Genomic DNA, 22,408 nt, shown 5'->3' with positions numbered 1-22,408 from the left:
AAAATAGGGCCTAAAATTGTCATCCCTATGATGTTCAAAAAGTTATATTTTTAGTTTTGTGAGTAATAACTAATAATTCTAAAAATATCTGGGGTGCGAAAATGGTAATTGCAAATGACACCAACACCAACCCACGTCCCCCCCCCCCCCCAAAAAAAACCTGTTACAGCCATGAAAATTTAGAATTTTTGAGCTGAAATATGACAGCTGCTCGATCTTTGCACTTAATTTCAAATATGAAAGGATCTTAGCCCACCATAATTAGAAAATGGCAATTATAATTTAAAATAGGAAATAAAAATATATATTTATTAATTGTGTCTCCAGGACCTCAGCCCCACCATGGTTGATAAGAAAATTTGGGAAAAATGCTGATGGCCGGATATGGCACTTAATTTCAAATATGAAATAAAAATATATTTATTAGTACCTTCAGGATCTTAGCCCATTATAGTTTTGAAAATGGCAATTAAAATTTAAAATAGGAAATAAAAATATATATTAAGTGTCTCCAGGACCTCATGCCCCACCATGGTTTTTTTTAAAAAAATTGGAAAAATAGAGCTGCTCGATGGGCGGAAATGGCACTTAATTTGAAATAAAAATTACCTCGCCCACTATGGTCACTACTGGGGCTGAGAGGTGAAGAACATTTGGGAAAATAGTTGCTACGACGATGCAAATGGAACATAATTTGAAATATGGAAAACAAATTCTCAAGAAGAAATTCTTTTTAAAATTAGAGCTTCTAAGTTATCGGAAATTGCCATTTTAAGGGTTGTGGTAGGGGTGCGGCCACTTATAATTATGAACTGAAAAAACAAAACCCCTTTCATAATGTTTTCGTTCAGTTGTCTCTACACCCGTGGGGATCCAATAACCTGCATGATCTCTGAAATAGAGCAACATAATTGGCCAATAGCTAGCCTCTTCGGATTTGTTGTACTGCCTATATCGCACACACGGTAGTTTTCGAGCAGCCTTCCTATCCGAAGAGTCGATTAAGTCCGAAACTAAAGGATGGAAGAACTATTGTACGGAAAACCCGAAAAGATCTGTTTTGTACGATATGATATTGTATAAGCCTAAGGTGATAATATGTATTAAATTGCAAGATTTATAAACAAAATATTTTATTTTTGTTCTGTGGTATATTTTTTTTTTGGTTGTTCAAAAAACACAAAATTATGCCAGATTATGCTAAAAACGGCTAAATAATGCCGCGGCATTATGCCAGATGCCGTGGGCCTCCAAATAATGCCAAAAAGCATAATAATGCCAGAAATGGCAACTATGTTATGAAGTAGTGCAGGGGGAGGAGCTGTTAGTAAACCATGTATGCCTATGGAACAATTCATTTTCTAAAAGGGGTGAAATAAAATTCATGAATCTGATTTCTTTACAGGTTTCAGGCCCAAATTGAATGTACACTCATTAAGATAAAGATACCACTGATATTATTTGTGTTGAATCTTATTTTTACTCCGAGTCCAAGTCTGTACCTAGTTGGGATCATATGTTAAGTCGCCTGATCAAGTTAAGTCACTGATATATAGCACACATTGTCAATATGTAAAGTGGTAGACACATGTTGAGACAAACAGCTGGTAGTATGAAATCCAAGTAGATGTCAATACACTAACTCAGCTCAGTCAGCTGATAAACATCAGATTAACAATTTAAAAGAAGAAATATTTCTTACAAAAAACGCTGCTCGCTTATTGAAAAATATTTTTTATTTTAAATGTTTTTGAATGTGTCATTTTATTGTCACATTATAGTTATTTTACCTGAAAAAAATGTAATTTAAAGCAACAAATACTTAAATTGTCTGTCAGACAATGGTTTTTGGGTTTCTTTTCTTTTTTTATATGTGAATAAATATTATTTTTTGTTACAGAAGTGAATACTCAATTTCTTTCTCTTTAGTTAATTTTATTGCTAAGGTCAAATCTGGGGGTCACTTCATCACCCTAGATATTTCAATTGTGAAGTATCCTATTACAAACACAAACTTTAATGGACTGTTTCGATAATAATTCAATGAATATCTGACACTGACGGTGAATATATGGATTTGTAATTTTAGCATGACATGTCCTAATAGACTCTTTCCCAGCCGTTTTTTGGGTCTACTGTAGCAGCTGGAATCAATAAATCATAGTGGAGTTTCCATTTTCACAAAACTGTCTGTCCTTAGAACTATAACTGCTGCTTGCTTTAGCTTCTGATTGAGTAGTCCTAATGGGACGTAGCGGGCTAGAGCAGCAGCGTGAAAAACATGGTATGATAGACCTTTACAAAATTGGTGATTAAGAAAAACATTCCAAATCATATTAATTTAAATTTGCAAACAAAACCAGGGTGCAATATAAAGCCTATCTCACTTTCACTAATTTCAAAACAAAACTGTACTAATTAATTTAAATTACCATTAATTTAGTACAGGACTAATATAGTATTTAACTTTTAACCTACTTGTAACCAATTGATATACAGAAGTATATATTGCTACTACATGGCATATTTTTATCAGCTATATGACTAAAACATTCAGAAACATGGACTACATGGCTGAGTGAACCTTGACCTCCCATGCTTAAAACAAGCCGATTCTAAAGGAATGGGGGTCATTGGTTATTTTTAAAATGTTTTTTCTTTCAAAATTACAAGAAAAGAGGTTAAAATTGTGACATATTTCTTTCACATGAGAATTCATGCTCCTTATTCGCTATTACTGAAGTTGGATCATGAGGGCACTATTTAGTCAATTATGATGATGATTTCCACTGCCCTCTCAAGTTGGTAGGTTAAGTCTTAAAACTAACGTATCATCAAAGATCTCTCCTTGGGTGTCCATACCACCACACATAAGCAGCATCATACAACTGCCATCTAACGAACTAGCTTTTGTATTAGAAACTATTTCACATCCCTCTATAGTTTGCTCAGTTACATCAATTTCATTGGCCGCCGCAGCTCCAGGTGGCGAGAAAGAGGCAACATCTGCAGAAGCACCAGTTGAGGCATTTTCTTGTGGTAAGACATCTTCTGTGTCACTTTCCGTCACACTATTGGCACAAGATACTTGATCAACAGTTCCATCCTCAACTTTTATGCGATCGTCACTGAGTGTCAATTTTTGAATTTGAGGAGTGTTAGTAGCACAATCTGAATTCACCTGATTCATAATGGAATGTTCTGAATTTGCTTTTTCTTTCTTTTGTTTGTACTTCCATTCTATAATGCACATGGAATGATCCAAACGACAAGATGGGGGTGCTCCTTCTATATTAAGTTTTGTCCATCTTGATGTATCTATGGACAATCAAAGAGATATATAGTGAACCTCTATGGGACAAGTAATTTAAGAACTTAAGAAAACAGTATTAAAACAAGACAAAAATTTTTTTAATAAGTAAGAATTTAAATGAATGTTCAAATTTCGATTCTGAATAAAAAATTGTTTTATTATAATTACCTGTATTGTAGTGGTACAAATCATCCATCGCACCAGTATGATTCATGCCACAAGAGATGATGATATGGTTGCCATAGGATACGGCTGCATGAGCTGCTCGGCCTGATGGGATATCTCCTTTACAACGTACTTGTTTCCATGTCAGTGTTTCTAAATAACAATTTAAATTGCTAGAATACAGATTAATTAAATTTTACTTTTCTCATTCTAACAGATTTCCTCATCTTTATCGTTTCAAATTAATTAATTAAATTTCAGTATAGCACCGGGCGGTTTGGAATTAATTTCATTTCATTTCATCATTTATTTGGTCTATTTGAGTATATACATAATACAAAAACAAGGCCATATAGATGGCTGCAGTCGCGTGCTTAGTGTTTACCGACCGACCGACCAACCTACCAACTGACCGAAATTACTGAACATGTTTAAAAATGTTGAAATGTTTAAAAACAGTTATATTTTTTTAATTTACACGTGCGTAGCCTGTCACTTTTGACTTGCTCGTATAACGTAATTTTGAGTTGAAAAGTAAGTCAAGAAAACAGAAATCGGGCAAAAAGAGTGTGCAACAACATTTAACGCGCGCAAAAATCTGCGCACTCATGGCAATTTTGTAAACGCTTAAAATTGCCTGAAACGTACTCTTATTTCATCGAAAAATAAATTTTGAAAATTTTAAGCGCGCGTACGCATGCGTTACATGTGCTACGCACGTAATTGTATTGCCATATGATGATTTATGCCCTGAAATTTATGAGTACCAAATTTTATTTAATTGTGATTCATGGTTGTGAAGATATGATTACAAACGTGATTTCGTTAAATCGTGCGTAGACCGCGTAATTTTTTATTACGCAACGTGAAAACATAACCACATCGATTCCTGGCCATAAGGAATATTCTGTGAAAAATTGACTTATCTAGATTAAACTGATATCAAGATAAGGTCAGAAAGCGATAAAACGCATAGTGATACCGGACCGACAGACAGACCGACCGACCGACATAGTGAACTATAGAGTCGCTTCAACGCGACTAAAAACTGAAATTGGGGAGACCAGGGTCAACCTAAGTGAACTTAATCACTGTAGCTGAGCCGGTTTTGTGCCTGATGTGTATATACATATATACTGTAAAAACTTTATTTATTCACGAGACTGGTGTACAGCTCTTTTACAGATACAGACAATACAGTATTGAAATAACGTTAAACATTAAAGTGAAACTTTCGACTCAATGGCCATCCTTACTTAAAATAATTTTCAATATTTATTAAATGAAAATGAAACTATATGAAATAAAATACTCACTTAAATTTAATTCATGCAGGTCATCAAAGAAAGTGTTTCGGGACATTCCGCCGTGGAGGAACAATTTGTTGCCAATAACAACCATCACATGACCATGTCTTGCCTTTGGGGGTTTTCCATTGGTCTTTGGTTGACTCCATGTTAATGTTTCTTTTAAGAAACAAGTTAAAAACATGAAAAATAAATTTGTTATTTGTGTACTTGTACACCTAATCAGACGGAGATTTGACTTAATATTAGTAAAAAGATTATTACTTTGGCACATATGGCATTTCATACGTATATTACTTACTTACAGACAAAAATCGAAACATCAACAGGTGGAAAAACATAAAAAAAGACAATAAATACAGACAAGTCTATTGTGCACCAAACATTCATTTTATCTGTTTCCAATAGATTAGTAATATAGTAAGGTATTTAATAAAAATTGAATCTCTCTATTTTCTACCAGGAGTAAAATATCTCTTATCATTCCCTCTGCTTATCCAATCAGTTATTAATCATAACCTCTGCTTATCCAATCAGTTATTAATCGCTATTTTGAAATAAAATATATTACACTTATATTTTATTAAATAATAAATAATCTTTAATATTGAAAATTGAATAATAAAAGTTTATTTTATTCTTCGTAATAATTAGGTACCAGTGGTTTGTAAACTTTCCTCCACAATCTTGTGAGTACAGGTACCAACATAAAATCTTGGTCAATGCCATGTAGTGTTATAGTATTATGACAGTATGGTGAGAAGAAGGAAGCAGGTACTGGGAATTTAATAACATACGGAACCAGGAAATCACCTCCTTTCTAATAAGTCAATGCTTTAAATAATCTATTGTAGATTAAACACAATCACCACCATGACACAAATCTGTGAAAATACCAAGGTATCCCTTGAAAATACCAAGGTATGCTTTAAAAATACCAAGGTATGCTTTAAAAATATCAAGGTATCCTTTAAAATTACCAAGGTATTCTTTACCAATGTATCCTTTGAAAATACCAAGGTATTCTTTACCAAGGTATCCTTTAATATAACCAAGGCATCCTTTGAAAATACCAAGGTATCCCTTGAAATTACCAAGGTATCCATTGAAAATACCAAGGTATCCTTTGAAAATACCAAGGTATCCCTTGAAAATACCAAGGTATCCCTTGAAAATACGAAGGTATCCCTTAAAAATACCAAGGTATCCCTTAAAAATACTAAGGTATCCTTTGAAAATACCAAGGTATCATTTGAAAATACCAAGGTATCATTTGAAAATATGAATGGTATTCTTTGAAAATACCAAGGTATCATTTACCAAGGTATCCTTTGAAAATACCAAGGTATCCTTTAAAAATACCAAGGTATCCTTTGAAAAGACCAAGTTATTCCTTGAAAATACCAAGGCATCCTTTAAAAATACCAAGGTATTCTTTAAAAAATACCAAGGTATCCTTTGAAAATACCAAGGTATCCTTTACCAAGGTATCCTTTGAAAATACCAAGATATCCTTTGAAAATACCAAGGTATCCTTTGAAAATACCAAGGTATCCTTTGAAAACACCAGGGTATCCTTTACCAAGGTATCCTTTGAAAATACCAAGGTATCCTTTGAAAATACCAAGGTATCCTTTGAAAATACCAAGGTATCATTTGAAAATATGAATGGTATCCTTTGAAAACACCAAGGTATCCTTTACCAAGGTATCATTTGAAAATTCCAAGGTATCCTTTAAAAATACCAAGGTATCCTTTAAAAATACCAAGGTATCCTTTGAAAATACCAAGGTATACTTTAAAAATACCAAGGTATCATTTGAAAATATGAATGGTATCCTTTGAAAATACCAAGGTATCCTTTACCAAGGTATCCTTTGAAATACCAAGGTATCCTTTAAAAATACCAAGGTATCCTTTGAAAATACCAAGGTATCCTTTAAAAATACCAAGGTATCCCTTGAAAATGAAGCAAATGGAAATGGTGCGTTAATGTTTTAACACCATATTATGATTTCTATTCAGGTAACATTTTGATGGGTCCTGAAGGTGTCCCCTTAATAGGGGTTTTACTGCACTACACAGAAATAGAAGTTTATGTGTTTATTGTAACAGTATCTTTAGGGAGGGTCAATTTCCTTTCTATATTCCTTTGAAGCATAGACCATGAAGGATCTAAATTATTGAAAGTTGAAAGATTTTAGCAAAACCCACACAAACGGACTTACTTGAGTCGAAAACATGAAGTTGTCTGTCAGCTACTGGTTCAGCACCTGTTTCACCTCCTCCAATCACATACATCATATTATTAGCTGTTGCATGCGCGTGACAGGTGCGAGGACTTGGAGGGATACCAGACAGGACAGGTGTTGTCCATAAATCAGTATCTGAACAAAACATTCATTCATTTATCAGTGGAAAATGACTTGAACCATTTATTGTCATTTGCATATAAAATATACATAAACATTATGTTTGCTCTGAGATATATAAAAACAGATAAATTAAAAACAATTAAAAAAGTGTCACATCACTCTCGTACGGAATACTGAGAAGCATTCAGTGCCCGAATGTCGGCTAGATAAAAGCTATAAACTTATATAAATTTATTATATTAATACTTAATTCTTATTTTTACATTACATATTTTTAAAAAAAATGTCTTTAGGCACATGTGGCTAAGAATTAGCAATAGTAAATTAATCACTGTCCTATCAAATAGTTTACCGCGGTAACCCCCTACTTGTCTTGACTGATGAACTGGGTTCTTTAAAGTTGTGTACACTGGACCTACGGTCTATAGTCCTTATCCGAGAAGACTAGTTCCACCACCAGAACTAGGAGCGAGTTGGCCTCGAACCCATGCTGATAATATTGTTGGTTCTTTTAGGAATGGTAAACTGCGCCCCTGCATTAACCGCTCAGCCATTTGATAATAACATTCTAACTACCAAATCAATTAAAACTGTTGGGAGCGCAGCTGTGACCAGTATGGCTTAAACTCCATATTTTAACAGATACAGATACAGATAACTTTTATTGTCCAAATAAACTGGAAATTGCATTTGCTCACTTATCACATAAAAATATCGTATAAAAATATCAGCATACTCACCCAAGTCTAGTTTCTGAATAGTATTGAGATTACCATTCATGTCAGCACCACCAAACACATATACGTTATTATCTGTTAGCCATGTTGTGTGCTCATACCGTGCTTGTAAACCTTTTAATTCTGGTATGTCCCACTCATATTTCTCTATGAAAAGAAATATACACCATCAGTTAAATAAAGAGTAGAAAAGAATTTTTAACCTTAAAAAACTATTTAATAATACTAATATAGTACATTATGCAAAGCCTCAATGCACTTAAGACAAAAAAAATAAAAGACCGGGAAAATAGGACTAAAAAAGGCATCAAAGCATCCTTAAAATAAGCAATTTAACCTACAATTCCGAATCTACAGAAAAGCTCTATCCACACTATCAAGCTGTTGTGACAAAAAAAGTGTGAAAGGTTTCCCAAATATGATAGTAATATGCACACATTTGACACCATTGTGTCCATATATATGGCCACATCACATTTTTTTTATCACAAAGTTTGATAGTGTAGACGGTCACAGTGCATTTCGGCCGCCAATCATTTCGGCCGCCGGTTATGGAACGCCCAAATTCATGAAACTCCAAAAAGGACAAAATATGGCATGATCATTTCGGCCGCCAGGTATGGCGCGCCAAATTGAAATAGCCAGAAATAACTCATTAACTGTACAGTATTACAGTGAAAAAAAATAACTTTATCAAGTCTATGGAACGCCACAGAGAACTATGGTCATTTAAACTAGAGATCAGTTGTGCAATGGGCTAAATACATTTTGTTTTTGCCGTAGGCATAGATTTAAAGTTATATTAGTTACGGTATTTTACCGTCTGAATATTTTGGTCAAAATGAATATTGATTTAATGTTTATTTTTTTATTTATTTTACAAGTCCCGAAGATGCGTGTGCTTTGTAAAAATGTGTTTTATGAATCAAGTCAAGTGTTTTTGACTGGCACATAAAAAAAACTTCAGCATCACCTCCTTCTTATTAAAAAAATATCATTAATATTCACTGTAGTGATGGCAATGTGCACGCTATAATATCACTGCTGTTTCTGGAATTGAAGACCACCGATTCGGCTTTTTAATACAGTATTTAGGCCTAGTAAAATATTAACATTTAAACACACATGGCGTGTCATACATATTCAAGAATAATTACAATTCTGGCGGCCGAAATTAACAATACATATTTTGTCCTTTTTGGCGTTTCATGAATTTGGCAATTCCATAACCGGCGGCCGAAATGACTGGCGGCCGAAATGATCAGACACCGTGTAGACAGAGCTTACTAAAGACAACTTACTAAAGTCTAAAAAATATGTTTCAGAAAAGGATCCATTTGGATTTGCTCCGCCCACAATCAATAGTTTAGATGAAGATTCTTTGTTTTCGGGCACAAAGATACATGTGTGTCCAACACGCATACTAGGTGGCTCACCACGAGGAGACAACACATACCACATATCATAGTTTGGTACATCATCTGCCTCTAGAATTGGATGCAGCTCCATCTCATCTAAAATATAAATATCATAACACAATCAATCAATGTCCAATCTTTTTCATTGTAATTTTAAAAATTAGGGGCAGGAGACGTATGACTGGGCTATCTCGGGCCATCTAGCCTGGCTTAAGCTGTACAGATACCACAGTTGCCATACCCATCTCAGCCGCATATTACAAAATTAGCTAGGACTAGGCCCTAGGCCTGCTTGCCTAGCCTCATCTTCCTAAAAACTGCAGGCAGTACAGTCCGGGCAGCTGCTAGCCTAGCTAGGTAGGCCTCTAACTAGGCCCTCTATAATGCTTTGCGCTATAGCTAGTTCATAGATAGACCTGGTGCTAGGTAAGGTATAAAAATAACATATTAGGCTTTTTGAAAAATACTGCATTTCATCACGATTCGTTGATCGTATTACTTTAATTACACTTTGTAAAATAAAACAACTTATTGTTTACCATCACGACGACAACACGTTCTCCCGGAATCGGTCGAGCGCCCTCAATAGCTTGGCTAAAGTTTACATTATTGCAGCTGCTACTACACGTCACACTACACTCTACTAATACTGAAAATGAATAATCTATTATCTTCGTATATTTTTCAGTTAAAAAAAAACATAACGAAAAGTAAGCCTATAATATCTACATTCAACATATTACATTGAAAAACTTTAAATTATAAAGTGGTAATAATTGGGCCTATAAAATAACTTGGCACAAAACAGTAAGACACATATGTGTCATGTCAAATTTAAAAGGCTTTAGGCACATATGCACACATTTTACACCATTTGTTTTATCATAAAATATACAATGATTTAGATTAGTACGTGGGATTCCAATAGTAGTAATGCATGTACTTATTACCAGGCTTACAGGACAACACTAAAATGCTAGATAACGAAATTCAGTTAAGTACGGGGAGCCGTTTATCACATTTTAAAATGGATCAATCGTAACTTTTCTGAAAAGAACATTTAATACTCTATCTATCTAGAAGTTACCGATCTTTCTTTAAAAACAAAATTATATCTTTAATTTAAGATCGCCGATGTAACCGAATAAATAATGGAAATCGGTATACTTCTTTTTAGTTTTTAGGTTCACAAATTTTATTTTACGCCCCGTATTCCGTGGGTTACGGTAGTCTAGTTTAACTAGACATGGTCAATATTTAAACTACCCACTTTAACAACACTTAATGTTTGTAATGGTTCAGCGTTATTAGTTTAAAGTTCAGTTTATGCATGTTACACGAATCATTCGAATGATCAATAGACTCTTGTATCTATTGATAAAAGCAACAGCAGGCGAGTGAAGATCACAAAACAGTTCGTGCTCTGAGTCGTTTTTGTCGTTTCAATTGATTTGCTTTCATGTATAATCCAGTATCTTACGCAGTATGTATCCTTACAAGGAATCAGTTGATTATGGTCCACAATGGGAAGAGAAGAAACTGTCACGTGGTTACCAGGCAACTTTGTTTCCACCAATAAGATCTAGACAAAAAGTTAATGGAATTCAACAAAAACTGTCATCGCCACATCATCGAAGATTATCTGAATCAAGTTGTTATTTAGAAGCAAGAAAACGAATTGGAATAACTAATCCAAGGAATCAGGTAAACATTGTTAATATGGATTATTCAAATGGCAAAAGGTTTGATTCATCGCGGTTACCTTTACCTGGTTCTAGTCTGACATTCTGCGATGACTCCCCTGACAACAGGTTTCGCCGTGCGTCGTTTCCAGTCGATAGCAAACATTTACAACCAGCAAATCATGACAGTTCTCCTTCTGGATTTTTAACTAGACCACAGACGGTCGGGCATTCTGCCTTTGAAAAACCTCGGCGTTCTTCAGCGCTTCAAACGATACAAAGACGTGATAGACAATATAGTATAAATACAGCAGGATTTAGCTACGTCACTCGTAGAAACAATATTCAACCGTCTAACTTTTTATATGGTCGAAACGTCGGATTACGAAGCACTTCTCAAAACATTGGAGCATTTGATTATGACAGACAAAACGAAAGTGACGTATTGTCAAGTAGTAGCAGCGATTACAGATTTAAAAATAATCTTGCTTATGTGTATAATGATGATCAGAGAACTAGCGAAAATGTTAATAAACGGAATAAAAAAAGAGAAAAGTTAGCTCCGTGGGAAAAACAGTATGACCACGAGGAATGTGATCTAGAATTAGTTAGTCCATTGACGGTAGAAAATCTAGAAAAGAGACTTTTCGACGAAGAAGAGCAGGATAACAATTTGCGAGTTTGGGAATGGATTTCAAATAAGCAGCAACCGGCGGACATCCAGTTGACTAGCACATCATTAACATTAGATGGAAAATCTTCAATTAAATCTGGAATGTCTAACAACAGGTTTGATCTGGATCCACTAACAATCATCGAGGAGCAGGAACCGTAAAATTGTTTTGAGATTAAAGCTTGGTTTCTATACGCACGGACGAAGACGCAACGCAAACAATTGACCAATGACAACCGACAGTTCGAATAATCAATCGGCTACTGTGATTGGTCAATTCAATTAAAGCTTGGTTCCCACTAGAACGTAACGCAAGGACGTAAACGCAATGCAAGCGTGTTGACCAAAGCGTCAGTTTGAATAATCCATCGCTTGTCATTGGTCAACTAACTTACGTTGCGTTACGTCCTTGTGTTGCGTCTCTAGTGGGAACCAAGCTTAAGAAGGGTTGTTAGGTAGCCTTGCATTAAGTAAACCAATGATTTTCAATTATCAAATCATCAAATGATCTGCCAATTCGGATCAGAGTATACTTGTAGACACATTCGTCGCAAGCGCAACTTAAGCGTGGTTTCCACTAGGATGTAACGCAAGGACGTACACGCAACGCAAGCGTGTTGACCAATGACAAGCGAAGAACACTTTTTCAGATATCGTATAACAATCTGTATAATTTCATATAACTTTTTATAAAATAAAATGTTACTATTTTAAAGTGTCAATGAATAATCTTTTTTCAGTTATCCAAGTAAGCTACTATTTAATACGCAAAGCGCGACGAAGAGGTGTACGTACGTGCGCACTCAAGCAGCAGCAGCAGCAAACTTGATTCTGCGTGGTAGGCTTGTGATTGGTCAACTTGCTGGCGTTGAGTTCGCAGTGGGAACTAAGCTTAAATAATAAAGACTATCATTCATATTATTACATATATCTTAAATAAACATTTATGTAAAAGGATCGCAATCTAAATCTCTATTAATATTATAATTTATTATATATTTCAATCTCTTAAATGCATTATAAATGACTTTGTATCGATTATCTGATCACATATTTCAATACAAAGATAACTTTAAAGTATGGCATGATATTTCAAGAGCCCTCTGCCCACGATTATTGTTATAAATACAAAGATATGAATTTATTTATGTCTGCTATCATTGATATGAATGACTGTGTTGTAGTTTAAATAATGCTTTATCTGATGTTACCAACAATGAACCCGCAGTAACATAATTTAAACAAAAGCAATGACCTCAGTTGACATGAATATAGAAACTTCACTGCATTAATAGAGTAAGGCCCATTCACACTAGGACGATAACGATACATAGATAAGCATGCATTTTTTTTACATAAAACAAAAGAAATTAGAAAGATTTTCCTTCTAGAACTATAGGATAATCACTTATGCTGTGCTTGGTAAAAATATATTTTTTAAACCCATTCAAATGACGTCATGATTAATAAAATCATTTATCAATCCTACCGTCATTTGATTGGATATGTGAAAATATCATTTTTATCAAAGGAAGCATAGATGGTTATACTATAGTTACAGGATGAAAATTTGTTTTCTTTTTATAAGAAAAGAAAAATGCATGCTAGTTATCTATTTATCGTTGATCGTTATCACCCTAGTGTGAATGGGCCTTTAGTCCAGTTGATCAGACTTACTATACAGTACTATCATAACCAAACACACACAATATTCAATAACAATTACCCTGTTTATAATTATAAAAATATTAATATTATATATATAAATATCCCACTAAAATTACTTTACATCTTAAAATGACACAAAACCTGTTTACACATAAAAATATTCATCTTATGAATTAGACTATTGTCATAAATTAATTTATATATTGCCACTTTATCAGCCAATCAGCTGCCTTCTATTAAAAGCTCACCCAGATTTCACTGAACACAAGATTCCACTTTTGTTTTCTATAATGTCATAATATCATATTATTATCTTTGTATATAACCAAGTATAGTCCCAAGGGCCTTGTGTTTGTGATTTGCCAAAAATTATAAATTATAGGTGGTAATTATACTAGGATTATATTAACAATGGATATGTGCGAATTTAGCTTAAATTTGGTTGGGGGTTGGTGGGGGTTGCGGTATTGAAGGTGAGTGTTATTATACTCAAGAACTACTGCATATAAGCTTGGTTGATAATCCCTCCATGACTACCAAATGGATCTTTGTATGAAGGGAAATCTGGAAAGTGTTGTTGCTCATCGTCGTCGGCAGACAGGCCTGCAGGGGTAGAGCTGACAGAGACTGTTGACTGTGCGTCATCTTCTACAGTGTTTATCACCCACTTATCTCCATTATACTCTAGATGAGTATTCTTGGTGTGTAGGAACTTTGAGTTGACATACAATGACTCATCATGACCCTGAGACATAAGAAAGCAAGTTATGTAAAGCTCTGTTCACACACAGATTCATCATGACCTTTAAACACAAGAAATCAAGTTATGTAAGGCTGTGTGAACACACATATTCATCACTATTCCACTTTTTTCACCCATACACAAACAACATGACAAAATGTTACATTCCACTACAGACAGGAGTCATTACAATATATTAAGTACAGTATGCACAAAGCACATATAAAGAAAAAATGATGATTAGAAATCATATTAGAATTATTTTACGAACCTCATTTTCACTTCGCATTACAATAGCTCTACCTTCCTGTCCATTCCACATTGGAGTTGAGTACTTGTTTTGAAGCAACCTACGAGCACGGAGCGACAACCCCTGCTCAATGACCAACACTATCTGGGCCCACTGTAAACAGGTAACATACATGTTACTTTTTGTTTCTTTAGTCACACAGTTATTGGTTTGAGTCTAAAATGGTATTTATACCAACAGTTTAAACCTAAACTTTTTTTTCTATTAGGCCTATTAAAAAAACAAACCTGTCTTTGGTATTCGTTTTTTGCCTCATCAATTTTAATGAATGTTGATGCCATCATTGCAATCAGCATGTTAATCAACAACAGGGAAACTATGATCATGTATACCGCAAACAATAGCTACAAAATGAACCAAAAATAATTATTCCTGCAATATTAGTAAAACTAGATCAGTGTATAAATAAAATATGTATTTCTTTTTAATAAGGGTGGTCCATTATTTGAAACCTTGGTGGTTCAACATTTGGCATAATGACTGAAATCATTCCTCTTCCTAACTGTAACATAATGTCTACACACATATAACCGTGTTTGACATGTTCTACGTTATATAGATATACTTCCATATTCAATTTCAATTTCAATTTATTTCCACAATATAATAAAAATACATACATAAATGCTATGAAGTGATTATGTGGGGGGGGGGGGGGGGAGAGAGTCATATAAGTCATAAAGACTTTAAGTTTTACCCACCCCAAGATATAACATTATATATGAAAAAGAAAAAAAAAATACATAAACTAATAAAAAATAAAAGAAAACAAAGCTACAATTTCTATTTAAACCATATTATCCGATCTTAACTGGTCTTATAAAATATATATATTTAACGTTCATCATATCTTGAAAGTAAATAGTTCACCTAATATGGATGCATTACCTTAGCAATAATATGATGCTGTGTTTGTTCAAACTTGTCATAAATATCTTCAAATTCACCGAGTGACATAATGAATATCCCAACAATGGAATGAAGTATGTGGTAGTCTCTGTCTCCAGGTTTTGGTTCGTAACTAACAAATATTACATGCATTGCTGAAACAACAATTAAATAAACTCTTTAATTTGTCTAACAATCTAGATCCGATGGTAGTTTGCCGATGAGGGCAGTATAGAGGAGAGATAAGAGATACGGCATAGGTAGTGAAAATGTCTCTAACACAACGTTTTTATGTGCTTATTATTCATACCAAATATACATGGTTACAAAAGTATATAATAATTTTGTTGTCAGGCTGACATCAAAAGTCAAAGGATGACAAAAATGAGTAGTGTCTTACCTTGTGAGAATCCCATAACAAATACCACAAAAATTGCCAAAAATGTCAGGAGATCACCAAACAACATCTTGTAAAAGATAAATACAAATTTACCAACCAACGGGAATGCTCTGAAAAGAAATAATTTATGAACATTAATATTTTTAATTATTTTATTATTTCTTACTTCATCATTAACTCATTGAAAAACACAAAATTAATGAAAGAATTGAAATCAAAGGTCATAAATAACTTAATTTACATAAACAGTACCCCGCTGCTAAAGCTTGGTTCCCACTAGGACGCAACACCAATGAGTTGACCAATGACAAGCGATAGGTTGAATAATTCATCGCTTGTGATTGGTCAAATCCCCTACATTGCGCTACGTCGTTGTGTTGCATCACTAGTGGGAACCACGCATTAATTAGGTTCATTTGTTGAAATCCAACAACACTGGGTTGTCAAAGGCCTCTGTATAAAAGTGGCCAGGTTGAAACCTTACAGTACTGGTGGATACGGCCCTAAACTAATGTCTTTTAGTTAAATATATTAATAGATAACAATTGTACTAACTCAGTGGAGTACCTAAACGGCATCAGGGAGCTAAGCAGTAATATAATGACTCTGTAAAGTTTGTTTACCTTAAAAAGAACATAAAGTAAGGAACTGATGTTAAAACAGCAACAATAAGAAGAGAATCTTCATAATGGGGTGCACATGGAGGAATGCGACCAAACAGACTCAGAAGAACCAAGAAACAGGAGAAGAGGAACAGACAACGGGCTGGTGCTTTCAACTGTTAGAAATGAAGATAATATTGAAGTTTTTTAGTCATGTTTTCTTCAGTTTACACGGTTTAACATGATTGAAAGGAAAAGTATAACATTATTAAGCTATGTCTACACTATCTGAAATATAATGTGCCCATACATTGACATGCTGATGTCATATCACTACCATATTCAAGCATATCACACTTTTTTGTCAAACTAGTTTAATAGTGTAGACAGAGCCTTAGTCAGTGAAAACAATTTCATCTGATTTTGATTTGATTGATTGACGTCATCTAGCTGGTAGCTAGACAAAACTGTACTGGTTAATAAATTTATGAACTCTATCTTACTATTAGTCAGTATTTTAAACTTTTCATTGATTGATTGAAAGAAATGAACATAGTATGTTACCAGAAACATTTTGGCATCTTTTCCATGCTGCCTAACCTCAATCAATCCAAAGAGTAAGTAAAAGACACAGCCTATATATGAAAAGGTTTCACAAACTATACGTACCTAGAAAAAGAACACATAACTGAACATTCATGACATATAGGTTTAATGTTAAAACTGAGTAATATAACCACAGCAGAAACCTATTCCTAACGCCATTAAGTTTCTAATACATAGTTTCTAACATATACATACACATACATATATAAATCCAAAGGAAAATTACTGAAAAATGACAATGCTGTGGGTATCATTGGCTGGATCTCAATGGAGATACAAATAAAATAAGCACTGACAATGCTGTAGGTATCAGTGGCTGGATCTCAATGGAGATACAAAAAAATAAGCACTGAAAAATGACAATGCTGTGGGTATCAGTGGCTGGATCTCAATGGAGATACAAAAAAAATAAGCACTGAAAAATGACAATGCTGTGGGTATCAGTGGCTGGATCTCAATGGAGATACCAATAAAAAGCACTAAAAAAATGACAATGCTGTGGGTATCAGTGGCTGGATCTCAATGGAGATACAAATAAAATAAGAACTGACAAAATGACAATGCTGTGGGTATCAGTGGCTGGATCTCAATGGATATACAAAAAAAAGCGAAAAGCTAAATCAAAACGATAAGTAAAACAGCCAGAAAAGTTAGCAGAGCTTTCGGGCAACACTAGCCCTTCATCAGTGCAAGTGAAGGAATTTGGATAATGTCATAGTATAAGAGCTGGCTTATACTATATATATATATATACACACAAAAAATTAGACATAAGGACAAATTAAAAAAAAAAAAAAGCAAACTGAGAAAGATTAAAAACTACGAAAATGTATAACTTAAGTTTGAGAAGGAATTGTATTATATATATATCATTTTGTGTCTTCCATGCCATGGTCAGAAATATATCTACAGCAATAAATGTTGTTACTTACAACATCTTTTCCCGTATCGGCTTGCAGTATATAACAACGGTCTTGAACAGTTTCATTGTTCATTGTACCATCTTGTGCAAATTCTTGTGAAGCCTGTTAATAATTAATTAAAAATAATATTGTATATGACAGTGTATAGTCCCATGCTCAAGTACAATGTAGGATAAATTGGAACACAACATTTTGATAAATTCAATCAGAGTATAAACACACTCACAAATGTCATGGCCTTTAGGAATTATAGTTGAGTGATCCTCCGTAATACTGTACTACTATATAGAGTACTGTAATAGATATTTCAAAATAACCTATACATTTTCTATGGATATATATATATATATTTTTTTAAACCATATTTAATGAGGGTGAATCCATCCAGCAATTGCTGATCATTAGGGACCCCCAGAGGTTCACAAGACAAACATATACACAAGCTGCTCTTCATAAACAAAGTATTATTACAAGTCTTTGGGAGTGGAGTTGTGATTTTGTCTATAGAAAAAATCCTGACATGTGACGGGACTTAAACCCAGGATCCTGTACTTAGTGTAAATGCCTCTGGTACACTGTTTTGAAACAAATTAAATGTGAATGTAAATTAAACTTTCAAGTATATATACCTTTCCTGCTCTTAGATAAAATGAAGTGCAAAAACACAACAAATATATGATGTAGGCAACCAGTCTGAAAATGAAGTGCACTTTAGCAAATGTCTTCCATTTCTGTTCTATTATGTGAAAGACAAGGCCTTTCAACATTGGCAGTCTATCCATACCACTCTGTGGAACAAAAAGGTAGAGTTTAATACCGAGTAACACAGACCCAGCATCCTACACTAATTCCACATTCTCATATCAAGTGAATAAAACACAAGTAAAATCCTGAAAGTACTTGGTATTTAATGGAAAATCTCACTTAAGTCACATGAATATTGATAAGATGATTGCTTAATTGTCTTGTCATTGTTAGTGAATGTCAGCAATCAAAAATGAAATGATAGAATGTATTATGGTATCATCATTTGAATCATCTAGGCTCCATAACAAAATGATGAAGATCCTGAGATGATCTGATACCGGTGTCTTTTTGTGTCTGCCTTTTTAATTAAACTTATTTATGCAATTGAATTTGTAACTATGGTTGCCGTTTCCGAAATAAAAGTAAAATGAATGAATGAATAACTTTATGTAAGACAAAATAAGTTTCAGTACTCGGCATAAGGTTGTTGCTTAACTATTACTATTGAAATATTTCAATCTTTTTTTTTCCTTTATGGAATACTACAGAATACAGAAGAAATCAGATTTTATTTTTATTTCATACAATGGATTGTCATCATGTGTTGTTGCGGGTATGTTTTTGTTATTCAAACCTAAAAAAAAATGTTACCTTGTAAGCGATTGTATAAATAGCTGACTTTGAGTTCAGTGTGCCATCCATGTTGATGCTGTCAATGTTGTTTAAATTATACGCTGCACAAGTAACAGTTCCAAAGTTCCACTCCAACTCTCGCTCAAGATTCAAAATGTGCTCAAACAAGACTGGTCGCACGAGGTAAGCAGCCAATGAGAGGCAGCTAAACCCTCGTCTATTTTGTACTGCAAGGTTACCACCAAGCTCAAAGGCTATCGTTAAAATCTCCTGAAAAAATTATATTTTATTTTTGTTATTGTAGTTCTGTAAAAACAGAAAATTACATAAACCACAGAAATTTGAATAGACTTAGCATATACTTATACTTAGCATATACCTATATATACTTATACTTAACATATACCTGTACTTAAACTTAGTATATACTTATACTAAACATATACTTATACTTAGCATATACCTGTACTTAAACTTAGTATATACTTATACTTAACTTATACTTATACTTAGCATATACCTATACTTAAACTTAGTATATACTTATACTAAACTTAGCATATACCATGGAGGAAAAAATAATTATATTTTCCTCCATGCATATACTTAACTTGATGTTACTTGCTAGCTTTATGGTACTGTATTAGTTAAAGATGTATTGTCCCTTTGACTAATAAAAAAAAAAAAAATAACAGATTTTGAAAAAAGGTGGGTCATTTTAAAGTATCATAATAGTTATTAACTATCACCAAAAATTTGTCGGAAAAAAAATCATTTAACTGAAATACAGACGTTTTTTGGTTAAAAAAATAACTTTGACTTCCAGTCAAAGTTTTTGATCAAAACATATCCCATAATGAAACATGCTTGTTTGGCTAGTCTGTATGCATAATTATAAAACTTCCTCACAATCTGTGTGAAAGTACCTTCTCAACCGTAACGAGTTGTAAACAATCCTAATTAGCATCATGCATAATGCGTACTCGTGGTTTAAATCTTTGTTTACTTTCGCTCGCGACGATTTTCCAGACGAAATGTAATCAAACTATTTTACCTGTTAATTACGTAAACTTGTTGCTTTTGGCTCGAATTTTCAACTTAAAGTGAATAACTTTAATATTACTTTGATATGGCCAATTTAAATTTAGAATATTTTGACCTTCATCTTTTTGTGTTTCAAGGGACAATACATCTTTAATAATTGTTATAAATATTATAATAATCTAAATATCAACTTATGTTACTTCCTACTGTAGATTGGGTTCTAGATAGCGATCCGCCCGTCTTTCCACCAATCAACCAAATCACCCGATCATTAGTTTTTACATATTTAATAATTGAAATGAAAAAAGTACCAGTTGATTGTGTATGACTGCAATATGCAAAGCTGTGTTACCATTAGAGTCTTGAGCGTTCATGTCACCACCTTTGGCATGCAGATATCGAAAAATGTCAGTAAAGCCTAGAGAAGCAGCAAAAGACAGTGGATACTCTCCCCAATATTTGGCCCTTAAAAAAAAGACAAAAAAAGTGAATTAGTGAAAACTTATAAAAAATGGTTTTAACAATGTTAATGTTACAAATTGATGTCTGTATTCTAGTTTTCCCATGACTTAGATGATTGTATGGGCGTGGCAGATGAGATACAGCAGTAGTACTCATCATGATACGATACACAGGCTTAAGCCATCTCCCATTAAGAACAGTGAAAAGAATTAATTAGAGTAATTGAGTGGGATAGAAATACATTGTACTGATGAAGAAGAAATCCTGTCCCTTGCCCCACCCCACTAATTTACAATTAAAAAGATACCACCCGCCCCTCCTTCCTCCACCCCTTTTACTTTAGAATCATTGATACTGTCAGTCTAGAATACTAAGCAATTAAACATTACATATTCTCAAACAAACCCATCGTAATCCGTCTTCAATGCTATTTGCACATGCTCGTGGTCATAAGTGTCGTATCGTGTCTTCAGTTGATCCTCCGTACTAAAGAAATGGCCGCAGCATCTTGCGTTGATGTCAGCATTGTGTTCAACAAGAAATTGGACCATCTTGAAATTATCATTTGCAATTGCCATGTGAAGACAGGTCTCACCTGGTGCAAAGTATTAAATAGTAATTATTGAGTTATTCAAAAATGATTATTAGCAATAATAAAAAAAAAATGTTTAAAAAATTTTCAAGGGGACAATCTTTATTATGTTTATTTTAAATACAAGATTATATTTGCCTCATGAATTATTCATGAATCAATGGAACATGCAAGTATAATAATTTTGTAAAAGGAAATGACAAACTTGTATCCATTTATTATAATGCTCAGACAATACTTACCATAATACATATCATTAGTGTAGATATCATTAATAAGTGTAGGATAAGCAGTGACAAGTCTCATTGCTAATTCCATATGTATCTTTGTCTTGTTCAAAAAGCAAAGGTGTAAAATTGTCTCCCCAACGGATCCTCTCTTATCAACATCCCAGCATTGCTCTCTGTACAGACCACCTGTAACAAGGTGATTTCTGATTGGTTAAATGTTTGAAGAATAGACCCATGTGCATAATATTTAGGTGAAAAAGAAAAGAAAATTACACCTACCAATCGTCGTTTTTTCTCCTGTTATCAGCTTGTCCCTTTTTCTTGAGCATGTGTTATGTCGAATTTCAATAAGAGTTTTAATTGGTATCTTTTTATTTTCACCGACATATAAATAAGCACGTACTAATGGACTTCGTATAGTGTCTTCAAACTCATCCCATTTTCCAGTCCCTATCGCCTTCTTGGCTAAGGTCACCAGTCTGCCTCCACCTTTTGAGTTTACAAGGCTGTAAATTTCTGTCGAGTTTTCGTCAATTTGCTGCTTGGTTCCAGAGTCATCTTCGTCTTTCTGTGAGCTTCCTGTGACCCCCATTTTGACCTGCAACCGGTCCTCTATTTCTATTTTGGGTTACTAAACCATTATCACTCTTTGTCTAGGAATTTCAGCAAAGGTGGGTGGGTAAGCGATTACCGGTATTATTACATACCGCAGTTTTCACGTTAGGCCATTTTTTCGATCGTGTCTTTTCCTGTTTTCTATACAACATAGCTTTCATAATAGAAAACCTTGGCACAGTATGCACATTTTCACCAAGCGTATACAGAATTTTAGAAAAGCTATTGACATTTCAACTAAGTACCGCCCCTTTGTGCCCTGAGCCAAAAATAAGC

At 33.9% G+C, this 22,408-nt stretch overlaps 2 protein-coding genes across 2 annotated transcripts; both read right to left on the bottom strand.

The window, feature by feature from the left end:
• Positions 1-1,794: 1,794 nt before the first annotated feature.
• LOC140046278 (uncharacterized) lies at positions 1,795-9,873 on the bottom strand. The gene is made up of 7 exons (XM_072090859.1): positions 9,855-9,873; positions 9,199-9,411; positions 7,901-8,044; positions 7,014-7,172; positions 4,795-4,944; positions 3,482-3,631; positions 1,795-3,318 (listed from the first exon to the last, which is right to left on the bottom strand). The coding sequence occupies exons 2-7, from the start codon at positions 9,404-9,406 to the stop codon at positions 2,798-2,800; spliced, it is 1,332 nt and encodes a 443-aa protein (XP_071946960.1). The 5' UTR covers positions 9,407-9,411; positions 9,855-9,873; the 3' UTR covers positions 1,795-2,797.
• Positions 9,874-12,460: 2,587 nt separating this feature from the next.
• LOC140047238 (transient receptor potential cation channel subfamily V member 5-like) lies at positions 12,461-22,292 on the bottom strand. The gene is made up of 14 exons (XM_072092138.1): positions 21,797-22,292; positions 21,530-21,703; positions 21,101-21,290; positions 20,545-20,698; positions 19,208-19,459; positions 18,439-18,597; positions 17,819-17,911; positions 16,845-16,949; positions 16,302-16,456; positions 15,679-15,788; positions 15,279-15,433; positions 14,618-14,734; positions 14,352-14,483; positions 12,461-14,083 (listed from the first exon to the last, which is right to left on the bottom strand). The coding sequence occupies exons 1-14, from the start codon at positions 22,107-22,109 to the stop codon at positions 13,835-13,837; spliced, it is 2,358 nt and encodes a 785-aa protein (XP_071948239.1). The 5' UTR covers positions 22,110-22,292; the 3' UTR covers positions 12,461-13,834.
• Positions 22,293-22,408: the final 116 nt, after the last annotated feature.

The sequence above is a fragment of the Antedon mediterranea genome, chromosome 4 (genome assembly GCF_964355755.1).
Source record: "Antedon mediterranea chromosome 4, ecAntMedi1.1, whole genome shotgun sequence".
Lineage (NCBI taxonomy): Eukaryota > Metazoa > Echinodermata > Crinoidea > Comatulida > Antedonidae > Antedon > Antedon mediterranea.
This window is presented reverse-complemented; position numbering and strand designations above follow the sequence as displayed.